The sequence below is a fragment of the Cyprinodon variegatus genome, unplaced genomic scaffold (genome assembly GCF_000732505.1).
Source record: "Cyprinodon variegatus isolate N-32 unplaced genomic scaffold, C_variegatus-1.0 Scaffold1234, whole genome shotgun sequence".
NCBI classification, from domain to species: Eukaryota; Metazoa; Chordata; class Actinopteri; order Cyprinodontiformes; family Cyprinodontidae; genus Cyprinodon; species Cyprinodon variegatus.
The window spans coordinates 118,091-137,669 of NW_015151687.1; the positions used below are offsets into that span (position 1 = coordinate 118,091).

Below are 19,579 nucleotides of genomic sequence, written 5' to 3' on the forward strand. Positions count from 1 at the left end.
TTGACTGAACCACGAAAATGGACCCGCAGGGCAAACATGTATAAATATTAGTGCGCATGCCCAACATTTCGTCGACTATTTTTGCTTTGGCACGACAGCGCCACTTACAGGCCTGGCATACATTTTGCAGCGTTTTCATGCATTCGTGTGGACGATCACATTTATTTTACGTCTCCGTCTTTACGACAAACGTTCTGGAAAATATTAGCGTTTCGTGTTTGTTTTGACTTCGTGTGGACGGGGCCTAATATAACAGGGATGTTTTATGTGCCAGGGGAGACTCATGCTTATATATGGACAGCATACATAAGACCCTAGGCCTGGGATTTTATACTCAAAGAAGCAAAAATCAACAACTGCAACACCCAGTCTTAACAGAATTTATTTTTTTAGACATATAGAAAGACATCCTTTCTATTCAAAAGTAGCATTTCATTGATTAGATTTTGACTAGAAGGAATTTTGTTATGACTCTCTCTGTAATAGGGGCGTCTCTAATCTATCAATAGTTTTGATAGGAATCCAATAATGCAATATTATATTAGAAAGAGAGATCCTTGGTGATCATTTATATTTTTTTCATTTATAATAAGAAAACTCCATATGTAATATTTAATATTACTAGTAGCCACACATCTGTCTGTTTTTTAAACGTCACCAGAGCCATTTTCCACAAATGTATAAAGCATGTGGAGTGGAAGAAAACCTTCCTAATAATTGTTGGATAGGCATCAACAGCTTAAATATCAAATTGCAAAAATTGTAATAACAAAATAAATTTACCAAATGGAAACACTTTTGCAAGAACACATATTTTTCTAATAAAGTTTTTACGCCTCGATGAGGTGGTTTTTCAGTTGTATCGAAATTCTTATATATTTTTCGCATCACACAAGTCACCTGATAGACAACTAGTCGTTACTCCTTTGTAAAAAGATCAAGAAGAAGACCGGAAGTAGTTGGAGATAATGGAACAGCATATTTAGATTCAATCAATCAAAAATCTAGTGTGATTAAGTAGTTCATCATATGTTATTGGTTTTCCTTTTTGTTTTCTTTTTTGCACTAATGTCTATTAAAGTATATAAATAAATCAGTGGTTGACAGTGTATTTAAAAAATACATGTATAGGCCACACATCCGAGTTTTACATACCTTTTGAAGGAGTTTAAAAACTTAACATGGCACAGCTCCAATTAGCATCCATCCAAGGGTGGGGGAGTGGATTGCCTATTGCCTTCTTTGGATAGGGTTTCTATCCATAAATCACTTTTGACTTAAACAACTCAAAGTTTGCCAGAAGAGATCTGAACATTCAGCAAGATTTTTGAGAAAGTACTCTGTAGACCAGGGGTCTCCAAGTCCAGTTCTTGAAATCTAATGCCTTGTGGTAAATGGATGTAGGCCTGTTCCAGCAAACCAGAATCAAATGATTACTTCATTACTAGACATTTGCCAAACTTGATGACATGCTGTGTTGGAGCAGGGAAAAGTACTGAAAAGTTGCAGGGCAGTACATATCAAGGACTTGAGTTGGAGATACCAACTGTAGACCAGTGTGGCAACTTTGGGAGGAGGGCATCCCATTGCATCTTGTGTAAATATGCCATGAGCCGCCCGTCCTTTTTGAATGAGAAACTTTTATTTTGGTTTAAAAGTAAAAACTGATAGTCGTTGTATCCTAATTGATGAAACCATGAATTCTACTCTCTACCAGAAAATCCTGAGCGAGAAAGCGCAGCCAGTTTGTAAGTTACTATGTTTGGCTTTCAGGACAGTCTAAAGCACATTCCCAGTCTACCTTTAGATGGCTAAAAAAATATATATATATTTGTTTGTTTTTTTTTTTGGCTCACATTAAAAAGTCATAAATCACAGCTTTGAGCTATCTAAAATTTTACAATTAGGTTCTGTTTTGTATGAAATATCATTATGGTTTGCCATGTTTTGTATTAAATATTATTATAGTTTGCCATACCATCACTGGCGCCTCACTGTATAGATGGTCTTTAGGTGTATTAAGATGGGGCACAGGATGTGTAATGGGGAGGGATCTTATTAAATCTATTAAACCATTGGTTGGCCTAAATCTTAGTGTCGGCCTTTGATTGGCTCCATTGAACATCACTTAAGGTTTACTACAACATCTCCGCCAGTGACACAAGCTTGGGGAGGGCCTAAAGATGAAGACACTAAAAAATAAGCACTTTTGAAATGGTACAAAAATGCTAGATGTGGGCACTGACGAGGCTAAAAAAAGAAAGATTTATTTTCTTTCCATATAGTTGTTTATTAATGATTTAGGCTCAAATGTCAATATGAGAAAAACTTGCCGCGGTAGAGCCTAGTACGATTTGCATATGACTGGCATTCCAGCGCACGGCTCAACCAATCAGAGCTCTTGGTGGAGCTTTGACAGACAGCGGACTCACCCAATCACCAAACTTGTTTTGGAAAGTGGGCGAGGCAAGGCTGGGCGAGGTTGACAGGATGAGAAGGAAGGGGAGGGGGAACAAGTACGGAGGGGGGCAGGCAGCCTAGTTTACAACAAGAGGAAGAGGGAGGGAAAGAGAAAGAAAGGCTTAGCAAGGAGGACGAGGCTAAAATAAAAGAGTTAACTCTAGCAGAGCGCTTTGGAGATGCGATGCGCGGACTTTTCTGGACCAAAACAGCACTCGTAAAAGCAACTGCTACACGAACCGGACCGGGTGCGCTTCTGTGTCGTCCGCACCAAGTGTTAGCTAACCTGCTGCTGCTGCAGACGAGCTCTGTCGGCTTCAACCACAAGGCGCTTATTTTTTAAAGCCCCTGGCTGGAGGCGAGTTTTACTCGGAATTCGGGGAGTTAAATGCCAACCTCCGGTTCTCTGGCTTGAGATATTGACAGGAGGAGCGAAGGAGTCAGGAAAATACAAGATACTGCGATTCACCCCCCACCCCCTCCCCTTCTCTTTTCTGTTCGCTTACTGGAGCCAAGAGTCTTCACCGTTTGGTTCTATCGCTGTTTTCTAGTCATATCTGTTGGTAGCTTAAGGTCTGCGGCCGGATAGGCCAGGTAGGATACAAGCTACTCCACCAGAAACTGTATTAATTCTCCGTTTTGTTAGTAATAGGTGGGCTCAAACTGATGGATAGCGGAATCACAAGCACGGTGTGATGGATGAGTGCACCATATTTACGGCATCCTCTCATGCCTGCTTCTTTTACGGTTAGACCCACACTTGGATGGTGCTCCTATATAGCTGGGTTAGGATCTTTAAAGCTAATTATCAGGTCAAAACAGGTGCAGGAGGCAGTGCTACGGGAAGCGGCTCACTCTTTGTGAGTGCTGCAGAACAGAGGTGGTAGGATTGTTTTAAGATTGTGTGAATACACCTTTTTGTTTTGTTTTTCCGCAGCTGGGATGAGAACAATTGCGTTTCTTTTGCCTGTGTCTGTGCGCTGGGTGCACGACCAGGGGCGTTCCCGGGAGGTCGGTCCAATCTGGAGCGGTGCAACCGAGGCTGCTCTTATTACGAGAGGCGGCTAAAACTGCTTCCCCAGGGGGGTTTAGGTAGAAATTAATAGACTTTAAAAAAGGGACTAACGCTGTTACTGCAAGGCGCTCTTAACTCCTACAACTAAGAATACACAGCAATCACATCAGCTTCAGTCGATCGTTTCCAGCCTTTAGTCTGATACAGTGCTGTCCTCCATTAAGCCCTTTGAGCTGCATGAATCCGGGGGTTCATGATCCTCCCCCCTCCTCCCCCAGAACCCACCTGTCTGCAGGTAAAATGTAGCGCCGGGCACAGTTTGACATGGGCCAGAAAGACTGCGTAGTTCCCGGTTGGATGTTGTAACCCAGGCCGTGGATGGGCTTGAGGCCTCGTTAACTCCTTCCTGACCAAGCTGCTATAGTAATGTAAACAAACACAGAGAGAGGGCATCGGGGGTAATTAGACCAAAGGGAGCTGGATCTTTGCCTTCAGTCATATTTCTTATCCCCTTCGGGTTGACTTTACGTCGTTAAAATCTGATTTAAATAGTCTTTTTTATATATATACTGTACATTCTGTCCACTGATGTTGGTTTGCTTCGTGTGCGCAAGATTGCGGCATTCTGCGATACGATATATGGACTAAAGTGTTGTGTTTGAAATGCAAACGGGGTACCTCTGACTATGAAGTTCTCAGCATGCAGGGTTATGATGTTATAATAATTGTGAATGACCTGAAAGGATGAAAGTGATTCAGACTGAGGCTCATGTCGTCATCTGAGAGCTTCCCAGCACTATCGACACCAGATTCCGGATGACAGATGTCATCCTGCCTTGATTTTTCTTTTTAAAAGACCATATCATTGTCGGTCTTCTATTTGATTTTGATTTTGATTTTTTGGAGACCTATCAAGTATTCAATTATGTTCTCTTCAGAGAATCCCCAGTACATCCGCCAAGGATTAAGCATGTTTGGTCAGTAAAGTTCCATTTTTCTTGTTTTTGAACATGAATGTCTTTTTCTGCCAAATCTGAACACATGTTGCTTTTATTTTATCATGCTAAGGCAGCCTTTAAGTTTGTTCTTACTTTTGGATACTCATTTTGTTGCTTCATGTTTAGTGTTTTTGTGTGGATAAGGATTTAGGCTTTTATTCATTTATGCCTGCTCAGACATAATGGAGTCTAACAGCTTCTGTTGTCCATCCAGTTTGTTTCTGGGAACAGAAAGTCCTTTTGTACATCTGCTGTGTTCCCTAGCTAAGTAAAAAGAAGCCTGCTTCTTTGCTAGCACTGATTTTCTATTTCAGTTTTTTTTTTTTTTTTAAGGTGGATATTTTTCTACATCTTTAGATATTAATCAGTCAATGGGTTTAAAAAGAAAAAAAAAAAACATTTTTCTTTGTGTGTGAAAAATATGATAGTTAATGTTTTTGTATCTGGGAGTTGATCTATGTAGAAATATAGAAATTTGTTTCACTATTACATTCCAGACTGATTAAGAAATCAGCTGAGTGGGTCTGGAATGCCCCATTAGCGTAAATGTTTTTAGATGTGGTTAGCTGGACCCCAAATAAAGCAACCAACCTTTAAAGTTCAGATTTAAAGTTTTCTTCCTTTAAATCTAGTTTCACATCATTGTAACACATGTGGCTGCAGGTGTTATCATGCATCTCTATCCTGCCCTCTTCCTCTGCAGTGTGGACCAATGTAGAACCACGGTCAGTTCCAGTCTTCCCCTGGCATTCATTGGTTCCTTTTCTGGCACCCACCCAGTCAGATGCTCCATCTCATCCAGGTGAGGGCCAGCATCCCGTCAACCACCCTCAAGCAACCAGTCTGAAGACAGGTAAACAGTTGTTGAATAGGTGATATTGTTGGTTTTATTACATCATCTAGTTCAATCTTCTTATTTCCCTCTCTAAGGGCATTGTTTTCCCTCAGATTGTCAGGGGGTGGCAGCGCTCTCACAAGAGCCTGCAGAGGCACCTCCCACTGTAGAGAGAGGTCCCCCATCCAGGCCCCCACCCTCCTCTGAAGAGCCTCTTCCTGAGAAGGAGAAAGGGGATGCGGAGAGGGAAAGGCCCGACAGTGAAACCGAGAGCGACGTAGACGACCCGTAAGAGCAGTCCTCCTGTTTGTTTCATGTCCATTTTTGCTGGTGAAGGGGTGGATAGATGTACAAACACCAACCTGTCCATCTGTTAAATCAGTTATAAAACTGTCTGAGCCTGCCTTCACAGTCATTTTTTTATTTTTTTGCAGTGTTATGTAGCTACAGAAAGTAAGTGAGAGGGATATTTTCTGCATCCTTGCTCTAATTTAGGCAGAGTAGCTCAGTGCCAGAACAAAGCAGATAGGAACAAAGCCTTCTGTCTTTGGTCTCTATCACTATATGCAAGGCATTGGATCAGCTGTCAGCCTTTGAAATAGATGAGCGTTCTGTCCATTAGCTTTTCAGATTAAATTGAAATAGAAAAAGAGACATACTGAAGCTTGAATAAAAAAAATTAGGGTTACAGCTATTGATTATTTTAGTGATGAATTCATTATCAGCTATTTTCAATCTTGTTTGTAGATTTTGGTCTTAATTACTGCTGAAAGAAGGTTATTCTTTCAGAAATGGCATGTTTTAGCATTTGTGTTGAAGGGCTGAAAAAAATTATCGGATTAATCATGATTAATCAACTATTGAAATAATCGTCAACTAATTTAGTAATCAATTACTTATTAACAGTGTAGAGACTGTAAAACGTGCCTTTACCTGACAGTTAGAGCAGTAATTAAAGCCAAAATTGTAAAACAAACATGTAAACATTTTGCTTGTAAGATTAAAAAATAATGTTTTCGTCTGTCAATATGCTCTGTCCAGAACTCCTTAAGGGGAAAAAGTTTTAATTTCACTGGTTTAATTTTTGTGAAAACGTCTTCTTTAAGAACCCTTTTGCTATCCGGTTACTAATCGATTCATCAAAAAAATAATCAATGTATTACTCGATAAAAAAAAAAAAAAAAGTTAGTCACAGCTCCACTGTGTTCCATTACCCTAAGTAGTGATTCTTTTACCAAATTAGTTAACAATAATTTTAAACAATTGATTCATCACAATCAATGCGATCAATAATGTTTTCTGCTCTAGAAACAATATTTGTAAAGAAAATATAAAGTAAATTGTATAGTCAAGGATTGTTTCCTCTCTTTCAGCTTCCTCCCAGGAGTTGTACCAGAGCAGCCTCTCTCCACATCCCCAGTAAAGCGACGCACTCAGTCTCTCAGTGCACTGCCCAAAGATGGAGACAAGAGCAGTCCAGGAAAGGTATTTCCTATGATGCCATCCAGAATCAAAAGTCTCAGTTGTTCTGTGACCTAAGTAAGTCATTTCATTTTTCTCTGATTTTCTTGCCCACTCTTTCAGAGGGAGAAGGACCACATCCGGCGACCAATGAATGCATTTATGATTTTTAGTAAGCGTCATCGAGCATTAGTGCATCAACGCCATCCAAACCAGGACAACAGGACAGTAAGCAAGATTCTTGGGGAGTGGTGGTATGCCCTGGGACCTAAGGAGAAGCAGAAGTACCATGACTTGGCCTTCCAGGTATACAGTTCAGCATATGGAAAGGAAATTTCATGTATTTTAATTTTGTAAATGAGGAACTATAATCTTTTTACTTTAGGTAAAAGAGGCTCACTTTAAAGCACACCCAGACTGGAAATGGTGCAACAAAGACAGGAAAAAGTCCAGCTCCGAAGGTCGTGGTGTCCCTGGAAACAAAGACATCAGGGAAAGAAGCATGTCAGAATCAACAGGTTAGTCTCACTTATCACAGCAAATCTCATGTCTGTCGTTTTTATCCATCAAATGTTTTAACTACTGCCGTTTCTTCTGATAGAGCCCCATTCTGTGGAGCTGAAGGGTGTGGGTCCAGGTCTGGCGGGTGTATCGGAAAGGAGCACAGGAGAGGGACATGTGGGTCAGCTTACCCGCCCCCGAGCCTTTTCCCAGAGTGCCATGCACAGCCTGGAGCGAGGGGACAGGGGGAACACCCAAGCTCTAGCAGAACTCGCCCAGGTAAAGAAGGACAACTGCTAGCCCTGGGATGTTTTTTTAATTTTTTATTTATTCAAGGAAATCCAGAATAAATTGATAATACAGTTGTCCATAGAGCTACCATTAATTAACTTCTAATGTGGTGTTTTCCAGATGTGTGGAGACAGCGGCAGCCAGTATCCCAGCCACGCCCCTGCACCCTCTCACACTCAGAGGGGGGTCAGTGAGGACATGACCAGTGATGAAGAGCGCATGGTCATCTGCGAGGAGGAAGGAGATGATGATGTCATTGGTGAGAAGTCTGCCATGCTCTGTTTATTAAGCTGTATTAGATTAAGAAATGGCCGAGTGTCTGCTCAATGCTTCCTGTATGGCTAAAGCTTTTGTAGCTCATCAGCAGCCTGTAGAGAAACAGCAGCTAATAGTAGAGTGAGAGCATCAGTCAATATGCTCTATGATGATTTAATTTAAGCCGTGATTGAGCAGTATTGGCGTCGACTGACTAGAGAGGTTTTCTCGTCAATTTGATCCCTTCTATGAGGAAAGAAGCTGCTGTAAATACAAACAATATTTACGTTTTCTACCATCTTGGCATTTTATATTAGGTATTAGCAATGCTAGCCTTACTAAAAAGCACACTCCATGTGTATTTTGAGAGAATGTAGATCCTTACCTTGACCATAAGACTTCCAGAAGAATTCCAACACTATCAAACAGTGTTGAACATTCCAGGGGATAAAACTCAACACTGACTGCGTTTCCATTACAAATGTATGTGAAACCATGTCAATAATCTGCTAATAAAAAATAAAAAATTAGACAATTAGTTCCATTGAATAAAAAAATACATTTGAAATTGTGCCTGAATATTTTTGTTTGCGTGATAACCCTGAAAACAACATGGCCATGGCAGTGGCAGATTAAAACATGTGATGCGATATATCCATTTTTCAGCCATGGCTCTAGAGGGCGCCATCATCCTCCATCTGCTTCCGGTTTTCTTCTTCGTCTTTTTACAAGGCTGTAAAGTCCAACTTTATATTTTTATTTTTTTTTAGCAAATACATTTTTGTAATTACAATTGTACATTAAGATGGTTAATGGCTGTTGCTGCTGTGCAGTCAGCCTTCCTGTTACCTGCTGAAAGTCTTGCTCTCTCTCCTTTTCACAGACTAAATAAGATGCAATCATGTCTGCGAATATTTGGGGGAAAAAAGGTTTATTTAAATTTATATAAACAGCTTTTGTTAGATTAGCAATGGAGAGTTTGTATCTTTTGAATCTCCGGCAGACTGGTCATACCTTAAAACCAGCAGCTGTTTCCTCTGTGCATCTCTAACACATAATCAAAACAATGTGTTAATATATATTTGATAATTACAACTTGCCAGGAGTTCCAACCGTAGCTGTAGCATGTTTTGCTTTCCCGCAGAGGACCCTTATCCCAGCACCTCTATAGACCTAAAGTGTAAGGAGCGCGTGACTGACAGCGACAGCGAGAACGGTTCAGGAGATGAAGGAGATCGGAAGGTATACCAAAACCATTCCTGTTGTTGTTTATATTTAGCGTATTCTACCTGCCTGCTGATTGATTTGCTCTGTAACACCTCTCTGCTCTGCTCCCTTTTTTCTTTTCCTAGAGAGTGTTTGCTCCAGTCATCTGTTCCACTGCATCATCGTCTTCCTCACACCATACCCCTCATGGCAGGAGTGTTTCTCTGTCCTCTTTCCCCAGCAGCAGGCGTTATGATGAGGGGAGATCTGGAGTAGGAGGGTTTTCAGACCACAGAAGAAAGGAGAGAAGTGATGGAGAGAGTAAAGACACTTTTGTTAGCGAGGGAAGCAATATGCAGGCGTCTTCTGTCTCAATCTCTTCCGGTCAATCAATCAAATCCACTTCTCCAGCTGGAGGGCTTCCGTCCTCTTCAGTGGGCTCTATAGGAGGGAGCCAGGCTCTTGGTGTTGGAGCTGTGAGGGTCGCGTCTACAGTAGTGACGAATGTGATGCGTCCTGTTATCAGCACACCCCTACCAATCGCCAGCAAACCCAGAGATGGCGGCCCTTCATCAAGCCCCCATCCTCCAGAGAGAAAGTCCCTGACTCCTCAGCAGCAGCCCCAAATCCTTCTCAGTCCAGGAGCAGGAGGTGGGCCTCCAGCCACAGGGGGCGGGTACTACCCTCCATCCTCACCAAGTCCTGTAGGTGCAGGCAGTGTAGTGACTAATTTAGTCTTAGGAGGGGCTCTGCCAGCTCAGTCTGCTTTACAGCTCATCAACCCTCCCCCCCACCCTCAGCCATCCCACCAGCAGGCTTTAGCCTCCACGGCTGTTTCAGCCTCTCCCAGCCAAAGCAACGGTCCCCTGTCCCTCCTTCAGCCCCAGTTCCTGCCTGGTTCATCTCTGGCCGCCACCGGGGGCAAGGGCATCACACAAGTTCAGTACATCCTGCCCACCCTGCCTGCCAACACCAACCCCAAGAGCCCACCTCAGAATCACAGCCAGCCAACCAGTATCTTCAACCTGCCCACAGCTCCACCTACACATGTATCCTTAGCCAATGGAAAGCAGCAGAGTGCCGGTTCACAGACAGGATATTCGTCCAGCCCTGCGGTGGGGGTAGTCAGCCCTGGAGCAAGAGGTAAAAGTTCAACCACAAGCTGCACGCTGTCTCATATTTCCTCTGTGACGTCTGACGATGCTTCTGTTCCTCCATCAGTGCAAACCCAGCCTCAAGTGCTCCCAGGTAAAATGCTCGTTCCCATGGCAACAGTTCGGACTGCTCAAGCCCCTGCCCAGCAGTTTCCCATTGTTGCCCCATCCCTTCCTGTCCAGAATGGTGCACAGGCTGGAAGCAAGGTCAGAATCCCTCGGAGGAGGGAACAGAAAAATCACAGACTCATCCCTGCTTACCTGATTGTCACACGTTTCTATCTTCTGCTTCTCTTGTTGTGTCTGTCATGTTCTGCACCTTTTTATTTAGATCTACCACCTTGCCTCCATGCCAGTGGTCCAGTCCCAGCTGCCTCAGGGTGGAGCGGTGCATCCTGCCAGCCCCTTCCCTGTAACACTGGGAGCAGCAGCTGTGGTGACGCCAGGATCAGCCCCATCCCAGGCTGTGCTGCTGCCACCTGCACCCACGAGGTAAGCAATGACACGTTTAAGCACCTGACATGTTACAAGATACATAGTCTCAAGGAACTTTAGGTGAGACTTCTGCAGAGCACAAAGATCTTATCAGTCACTTTTAAAAAAATAATACGTTCTTAGTTAATTATTTTTATTAGTTACATTCTGTTACTCGTGGAAAACAAAAATAGTTGATTTTGCCTTTGTTTACCAGATATTTCATATGGTCAAAAATATGTTCAAATATTCCCTCCTTGCATAGAAGAAAAAACTGTTCTGATATCCGTTCTTTGAAAGAAGAAAGTAAAGGAAACATAAGAATTAATAGGTTTTTCATCATCAAAAATATTTAATTTCATTTTTCTAGGCTTTGATTTTTGACATATTTTGACTAAAATCTGTTTTTTTTTTTTTTTTTTATAGTTGCCTCACTCTAGTAGTCCTAAATAAATACCAGTGTGCTCGGTTGCCTTTGCAGTGTAATATATCAGTGGTGTCTATCTGTGATTTATTTTTTTTCAGTGCATCTACAACTCTAAGTCAACAAACATAATGAAGATTAAGGAACACTATGGGTCTAATGTGACATAGACATTCAAAGCAGGGTTAGGTTATGATAACAATCCAAACTTCTTATGAAGCGCTTTTATTTCATCCGAACGATGACGGCGACTTTTCACAAACAAAGAGACGACTGTCCACCTAATCTGACTGGTGAGATGAGGAGAACAAAAACCAGAGAAGCTGCCAAGAGACCAGATATCTCTCTAGAGGAACTTTAGATGTCCACAGCTGAGATTAGGAAATCCATGAACAGGAAAAATATTAGTTGTGCAGACAGGGCCTTATATTGCAGAAAAGACGCTGTATAAAAGAAAATAATCATTTTCTTGGGAAGTTTCCCATAAGAAATTTATAGGACGTCTGTGGAAGAAGGCGCTATGGTCAGATGAGGCCAAAAACTGCACTCTCTGGGAGAATAGTCAAAGTAAATGGGAGGATGGATGGAGTTAATTACATGGCAACACTTGTTTAAAGGCTGTTAGAGAATTAAGGAACCTTCCCTGAACTTACGGTCTGGGCTAGAAAGGGATAGTTTAGATCAGAATGGTCATGGACCCATCTGTTTTTAAGATGTTTTGTTGACTTTATGAAAATCTTTGATTAGATGTTTAAATTTGTAGCAAAGATACAGGTAAGTCCTGCACTTTTTTTATTCTTTATTTCTAAAATAACCTGTTACCTTGCCCTATTTTCCTTAGGTAAAGTTCTGGTTTCATTGAGGCTCAAAGTGGAAAGATGAAGGGGTGTGACTAACTTTATAAGACTCGTTTAAGAAATAAACCCTAGTTACCATCAGTTGATCCATTTTTTCATTTTTATTAATCTGTTATAACGGACCAACAATTTTCCAGCTAATCTCAGCCTGTTTGAAATAAATTTACTGTTTGAGTTAACAAGTTTTTCTACTTTCATTTTAATCTTTAGAGTAAATTGATGCCAAATGGCTGTTTATCAAGTGGAGCAAAATGGGCTTTTATCTCAATAAAGTGATTAAGAACCAGATACACAGGATGATGTACAAATAAAAAAAATAATCTCCTTTTTCTGTTGTTTTCCTTTGGTACCTGAATCTGTGAGAAACCCAAACAATCCTTTGAGTAGGCCTACCCCCCAACTGGTTGGATCTATAACCGTCATTTTTAGAGATGAAATGTAGGAAGGCAGATCGATGCCAGAGGGGGTCGGATTAACCCCATAGATGTCACAGATCAGATGTCTGCCAGCGCTAAATGTATAAATCAGCTTGACACGGCCCTGATAAGTGGCCATCAACTCATAGGTCTTATGCCATCCCTGGTTCATCCCTCTTCCTTTTTTAACTAGTCCAGATATCGGCAATCTATTCTTGATTGACGTTAACATCATTTTGTTGAGTCCTAAAGGGGAGTGCCTGAGAAAGTAAACGCAGTGGACCTGGTAATAAATGAGAGCTCAGGAAACTGTGCTGCGTTGAAGGAATTGATAGATTTTTACAGGGCTCAGTGAGCAGACAATGCAAGAGACTAAATTCCTGTTGGGGTGCAGCAGTTGGACTGCAGCTCTATTCTGGATGCGTTAGTCATGCCGCTGGTGGCCTGAGTTGCCTCTGTTTGCCCACCCCCACACTACCTCTCAGCTCCTCACAGCACTAGTCATCTAGAGCTACTTGCTGTGGTGTGCACTCATCGACTGACCCTCTCTGTAGCACTTCTGTTTTTACCTTCCTCTTTCTTTCTAATCATGCCTCTGTTCCTTGCATTGTGGTTCTGCATTGTTATTTTACTATTACACCATCTGCTACTGCCGTTACACTTCCCTTTATTTTATTACAAGCGTTCACCTCACTGCTGCAGTCTTTTATGGCGAGCATAGTTTGATTATTTCTATCTCTGTGCTTCCCGTACAGGATTACCTATGTCCAGCCCACCTCAGGGGTCCCATCCACTTTGCCTCTAGTCTCTACAACAACCGGCTCCTCTCCCAGTCAGCAGACTCTACCAGTGCCTGGATCTGCATATGTTCCCTCGCCTTTAGCAACACTCGGGTTTACAGCCATCGCACCACCTGGACAGACACTGGTTCAGCCACTGATCGCAGGTCAGGAGAGACATGAAGTCAAAAATCTCTGTTCCTCTGTGTCAATGATTTATCTCAGTCATCTGAACTTTAGTTAAAGGTCAAATGAGCCTTAGCAAAATGTTTTGATTAATACACCCCCCATTTCGCTTTAGGTCAGCCGCTTCTTTTATAAATCTATGAATAAAGATGGTTTTATCTTAACCTTTTCTTTCATTATTACTGATATTAGGTCTCATCATTTGAATTGATTATAAAAAGCTGACATTGCAGACAAATAAGGAGGCACCAGTACCTCCTATTGTACCTCTGACTCAAAGTTTCCTATGATAGTAAAACAGATTTTACCTAAAAACAAACAAAAAAAAAATCAGCTTGGTAATGTCATAAATGTCTCCACTGATCTTATTTTTTTTTTACATGAATGTCTGATCAGAGAAAAAATGCTCATCTTATCTGGATTGAGACGTTTTTGCTACTTTTGTTGTGTAAAAATGAAATTTTATTTTCTAACGGTATTTTTTTTTTTTTATTCTTGATGAATTAAATGTCAAAATGTGGCAGTTTTGGGAAAATAATCATTTTGGGGGCTGTCGGTGTTTAAAAACATCAATCATTTGTGGAATAAATGTCATCCAGAGTAGATTTCAGCATAAACTCTATAATAAACCAGCTTTTTTGGGTAAAGTTAAAATAAATGAGACGAGTGAGCTGTTGGAGACAAATGGAGCAGAGAGGGAATGTATTAATAATTAGTTTTCTTATTCAGGTCAGCCGCCGCTCCTCGCCACAGCTCAGTCCCCTCAACCCTCCACCTCTGCCCCTGCCTCCGTCTCCGGGGGCCAGATAGTCACCGCCATTTACCCTCCATCACAAAACGTCAGCATGGCATCAGGGGTGGTCTCAATGGCACAGATGCCCCCCAGCGTGGTCTACTCAGTCTCGGGCCCTTCAAGCTCCTCGCCCCACATATTACCCAAACACGCTGCTCCCCCCTCTGCAGTCCTCCACTCGCAGCCCCACCTGGAGCGACAGGTGGACAGGCATCTGCCTCCGGACAGATCCGCCGATCGCCAGAGCGACAGCCAGGTGGACATCCTGGCACATTCAGAGAGGCAGACCACCGCATCCAACAGTAACAGCTCAGCAGCACCTCCTAGTGGCTCAGCTGTGTCTACAAGGTCCTGCAGTCCTCCGCTTCAGATCCAAGCACCTGGTAGGACAGCCAGTTCTGTTCATGACACAGTAAGGAAACCAAACTTGGTTTGTAAAACTTCACATTTTCTCGTTAACAGGCAGCACACCTAAGCTACCACAGCTTCCAGTCAGGCTCCCTCAGAAAGTGAAAGCAACCGTGGCGACAATTCCTGTAGGCAGCTACGACGGAGGAGGGCGAGGAAAAGACAGGGAGCGAGAGAAGGAGCGGGAAAAGGAAAGAGAGAAACAAGCGGCGGCCAACAGTCATTTCTCCTTCGAAGCCGAACCTTCAGGGCACACGGGGTCTCCATCGACTCATCCCACTGAGGAGCCGTCGTCCTCTGACAGACCCCTGGAGGGTTCCAGCACCGCAGACTCCTCTGACACAAGGAACAGGGAAAGTACAACGCCCAAAGAGGTGAGGCTTAGCAGCAGCCTTCCAAGCCCGTCTCTGAGTTTGTTCCTAAAGCGCCTGAATTAAACTTTTTCTACAGGGTGGGTGGAAGGAGACTCTCCCTTCCTCTCCTCTCCCCCCTCCATCAGCCACAGAGCCCGCTTTGCCTCCCCCACAAACCGACAAAGACGGCCCCACTCCCAAAAGGATCAAAGCCCGCCCACCACCACTAAAGAAGACCTTCGACTCCGTCGACAAGTGAGTCATTTCCTCTGGGAACGTTAGGTGTACAAGTAATGGATGGACAGTGTATATATGCTGTATGTTTGGTGTGCGTCTGTTGGACTGGCAGGGTTCTGTCCGAGGTATATTTCGAGGAACGGTTTGCAGAGCTGCCTGAGTTTCGACCAGAAGAGGTTCTGCCTTCACCCACCCTGCAGAGCCTGGCCACTTCACCTCGCGCCATCCTGGGCAGCTATCGCCGCAAGAGGAAGAACTCCACAGGTCTCTATCCTCATGGCTTTGCATCTCTTAGCGTGAATGTTTTAAATGGATGCTGGAGCTGAACAGTATAAGAAGTGATCATATCATAAAACACCATGTTAATGTCTGTTATCACAGCCTTTTAAACTTTAAGTTTTAGTCACTGTCAGCTGGTTTAGCTGTTAAAATGGCTATTATTGGTTTATAGATGTTCCTTACAAGCTATTAATATTATTAATCTTTGATTGCTCAAAAAGTTTTCATCTAAATTTCAGATTTGGACTCTGCGACAGACGAACAAGCCTCTCCGAAGAGGAAGAGTAGACGACGTTCCAGCTGCAGCTCTGAGCCCAACACGCCTAAAAGTGCCGCCAAGTGTGAAGGAGATATCTTCACCTTCGACAGAGCAGGTAATAAACAGGTTGGATGTTAATCATGGATTTATATATAGAGGAAGTTTATTGAACATCGAAAAACCTCTGGTTATAGTCCAACATTACACTTAGAATGGAAAACCATGGATGTTATATGGTGATAAAGGCAAAATCAGAATCTGGGTTCTATTAAAATTATAGTTAAACAGTATTGAATATTGAACATTTTTTATTATTATTATTGCAAATTGTGTTATTAACATTAACTGAAGGATAATTTGATCCTGGTCTAATGAGGCAAAGTAAATTATTTAATCATTTCTAGTATTTCCTTCATAGTCAACCCTGCGATCAGTGCTTTGCTGCTTTTTAAATAAAATTGACTTGGCTGGATTTTAATTTAGAGGTCAACCAAGTTGGTCCAGATGCCCCAGAGCAGTGAGAAGGAAACTGATGAACTGGTAGCAAACTCCAGCATTGAGTTGTTTTGAGACCTGGGAAACATGCAGCTAATGAAACCCAACGAGATCATTTTCTTTTTTTTATTCTTTAAGTTCTTTAAGATGAAGAAAGTAGACATGGACACACAGCCAAAAAACATAATGAAACATAGAAGAAAAAAAGAAACAAAGAAAAAGAGCAAAAAAGACAAAAAAACAGCTAATGAGCTTTTTATCTCCCTAATCACAATAATTCCAAAAAACATTTGAGACAGAAAAAAATCTCGCCCCAAAAAAACATATCCACACATAAATATTTATTTTTTTGTTCTTGGCATTTATTTTTAGGGAGATAAAGACACTTAATGTTATGATTCTCATTTAAATTATTTGTGTTATTCTGTATATTGTAATATGCTGTGGTGCCAGTCAAAGCCCATTTAAAAATGAAAAAAGTTTTAATCTCTTTGTGATGTTTATGATCCAGCTACAGATGGAGAAGACATTCTGGCAGAACTGGAGTTTGAGAAGGTGCCGTACTCGTCCCTGAGACGAACTCTTGACCAGAGGAGGGCGCTGGTCATGCAGCTGTTCCAGGAGCAGGGCTTCTTTCCATCAGGTACTCCCTCACAGCCCGTGTTTCTGTGCAAACGATGAGCTGAAGGGTTAGTTTTTAACAACCTTTTCCTGCTGCTTGCAGCTCAGGCCACCGCGGCATTCCAGACAAGATACTCCGACATATTTCCTTCCAAGGTGTGTCTGCAGTTGAAGATCAGGGAGGTTCGACAGAAGATCATGCAGACAGCGGCGCCGTCAGACGCCTCCGCTTTAGGCCCTACAGACTCGGCTTCGTCGGCTCCAGGGCCTTCGGGCTCCCAGTCAGCAGAGGGATCTGGGAAGGGAGGTGGAGACCTGCATGATGAAGAAGTGGAACAGGGAAACGCTGCGAGTCCAGAGGAGCTTCGTGAGTCACAGGACTCCTCTAGATGAGTGATTGGGATGCATTAGATTGAGCAGTCACTAACTCCTCATCTCACATTCCTCCACCCTCACACTCATCCATATCTGTTAGGAGTGAGACATTTTTGTTTGCAGTATTTGGACTTTTTTTTTTTTTTTCCTGTGACTCTCACACCAAAAATAGGAACACTTAAAAAAACAAGTGGTGCAGAAAGTAGAAACAGTTCATTTCCAGACTTGAATCAGCACTCGGTATTAACCGCCTCAAAGAACGCCAGCCATCAAAGGACCGTCATGTACAGCTGCACTCATTTGCCTTGAAGATGAAACTGTTCCCGCTTCGGATCCGCAAATCCGCTTTGGCTGAACCGGCGACCAGTTAGGAATTGAAAAAGAGGTAGTTGATCTATGTTTTGATATTTGTTCTGTTTTTAATCATTTTAGGAGAGTAAAGGCAGTAAAGCGTCTGCTAAAGGAACAACCTGTATGTATACTTAACTGTTGTAAGCTTGTGATTTATTCCTGCTGCCGTTGGGGGCTGGGCCCTCAGCAGCTGGAAACGATGCAATGGTTCGTTATGGGGGGAACTTATTGCAGTGGACCTCGACAGATCATTTCCTCACCTGTAGACCTTCAGAGGAGGTTTACCAGGAGGGTTTCAGAAACTTAAGGTGGACCTCTGGCGGTGCCATCATTCCCGCACACACCTGACCAACCAGGGTCTCCATTTTTCAGCGACCCAGAACACATGCCAGTAGGTGGGAAGTCAGCATTCCTGTGCCTCATTTGTTTGCCATGAAGGAAGGAGGGTCGGAGTCACCGGGCACATCCTGGCTCTCAGAGGCCGAGGCTGGGCTGGAAAAGGTCCTTAATCCTCTGTTGCCAAGCAGTTTATTTACTTCTTTTTATATTTGGATTTATATTTAACATGGTCATATTCAGTTTGTTGTACTATTCTTATGGTTATTACTCCTCATATCATTTAAGCGAATCAATGTTTTGTTCTCCTGGCAGATTTTTTTAAATACTTTCTGCCAACATTACATTTCTTCTTCTCTTCTGCTTTATTTTATTACCGATATTTGGAGGCAGGTGAGACATGCTGCTCCACACCTGTACAGTTCCTCCGTTGTAGTCTTCCCTTGACTGGCCTCTCACCTCAGCAAGGACCTGCGGTGCAATTCTTCTTAATTCTTACAAACAGCGTGGAACCTTTTTTTTTATGTCGTTTCAGCAGTAATCAGTCGTCTGTTTAGAAGACCCCGTATGCCTCTTACCTTCGCTGAAGTTCATTTCTATAATCTCAACACTTAATACTTCTCCTTCCTCCTCCTCTGTCCTCACCTCCTTCCTCCTTTTGTCACTTTATTGCTCTCTCCTGACCTTTTTAAGGGTAGAGAAAAAAACTGGAGGAATAGAAGGGAGGGAACAAATCAAAAGAGAGCTGGTAGGAAATAATACTGGTGGTGTCTTTGTGGAAGACTTGGTTGTGTTGTAAATAATTACTGTAGAGTCAGCCGACTCATTGATATGGAAAACAATCTGTCATTGAGCATAATGTTGACTTTTATCATTACTGAGGAAAAATAAATATGACTATATATGTTGTGTTTTGTCTGATTTCTGTTGACTTGAATGAATTTTAGAAGTAAAAATAGCTTTAAATCTTTCATTATGAAAATGGGAATCAATGGAGATGTTTTAATTTCTAGCTGTGGAAATAAAACAATATTTAATATTTTATTCCTTTACCTTCAAATATTCTAATGACATCACTGATCACACATCGCACCAATATCTCCCACAGAGGTTTTGGAAAGTATATATTTTCACATACTTGTTCACTGAGCTTTTTGTGGCACCCACACACTGCCACCTACTGGCCAACTAGCGTTAAGGTCACAATAAGCCCTATGCACAACACTACTTCCTGAATTTAAGGCAGCTCTTTTGTTTCCTGTTTTTCATTACTGGATTAACTGAATAATCCAGGTGTGTCTGGCCATGGTTAATGAGGTCAGGAACACCCGGATTAATCAGATCATCCAGTAGAAAAAGACAAAGAGCTGTCTGACGCCCAGGAAGTAGCCTAGTTGTGCATAGAGCCCATTCATGTCTGGCCCTGGTTAATTACGTTGGCAGACCTTGAATACATAAGATGGTAACTAACATTCCTTAAAATGTCAATTCATGAGATATTGTTGCAAGTAAACTGAAAGGGATCATATCATGTAATACTCAACATTTTAACACTGGCTATACTATATTATAAAAATATATTTGGAGTGGCAAAGGTTCATGGAGGAGAATCTATTTTTTACCAATTGTTTTTCTGCAAATTATGTTGTATAAGTTAATTGGCATCTTATTTTGTGAAGGTGGGTAGGTTAGTGAAGATCATGTGATGTTAGGGACTGTTCCTGATTATGAGTTTCACAGGGAGATTAAAGATACACTGG

The 19,579-nt window shown here is 42.2% G+C and overlaps 1 protein-coding gene across 4 annotated transcripts in view; it reads left to right on the forward strand.

Annotated features, from left to right (window-relative positions):
• LOC107102323 (protein capicua homolog) overlaps positions 1–18,716 on the forward strand; it is a 43,429-nt gene extending 24,713 nt beyond the window's left edge. Inside the window, exons 1-20 of one of the 4 annotated variants that reach the window (XM_015401580.1) lie at positions 2,531–4,452; positions 5,177–5,326; positions 5,404–5,596; positions 6,682–6,793; positions 6,893–7,075; positions 7,155–7,287; positions 7,371–7,549; positions 7,682–7,820; positions 8,961–9,058; positions 9,169–10,165; positions 10,244–10,383; positions 10,508–10,668; positions 13,103–13,293; positions 14,042–14,488; positions 14,568–14,887; positions 14,964–15,121; positions 15,207–15,367; positions 15,622–15,756; positions 16,648–16,779; positions 16,861–18,716. In XM_015401580.1, coding sequence (XP_015257066.1) covers positions 4,401–4,452; positions 5,177–5,326; positions 5,404–5,596; positions 6,682–6,793; positions 6,893–7,075; positions 7,155–7,287; positions 7,371–7,549; positions 7,682–7,820; positions 8,961–9,058; positions 9,169–10,165; positions 10,244–10,383; positions 10,508–10,668; positions 13,103–13,293; positions 14,042–14,488; positions 14,568–14,887; positions 14,964–15,121; positions 15,207–15,367; positions 15,622–15,756; positions 16,648–16,779; positions 16,861–17,150 — 4,371 coding nt within the window. In that variant the 5' untranslated portion in view covers positions 2,531–4,400 and the 3' untranslated portion in view covers positions 17,151–18,716. Of the gene's footprint in view, positions 1–2,530; positions 4,453–5,176; positions 5,327–5,403; positions 5,597–6,681; positions 6,794–6,892; positions 7,076–7,154; positions 7,288–7,370; positions 7,550–7,681; positions 7,821–8,960; positions 9,059–9,168; positions 10,166–10,243; positions 10,384–10,507; positions 10,669–13,102; positions 13,294–14,041; positions 14,489–14,567; positions 14,888–14,963; positions 15,122–15,206; positions 15,368–15,621; positions 15,757–16,647; positions 16,780–16,860 lie in introns of those variants that run through there. The other 3 variants (XM_015401577.1, XM_015401578.1, XM_015401579.1) reach the window with 3 other exon arrangements.
• The last annotated feature ends 863 nt before the right edge of the window (positions 18,717–19,579 follow it).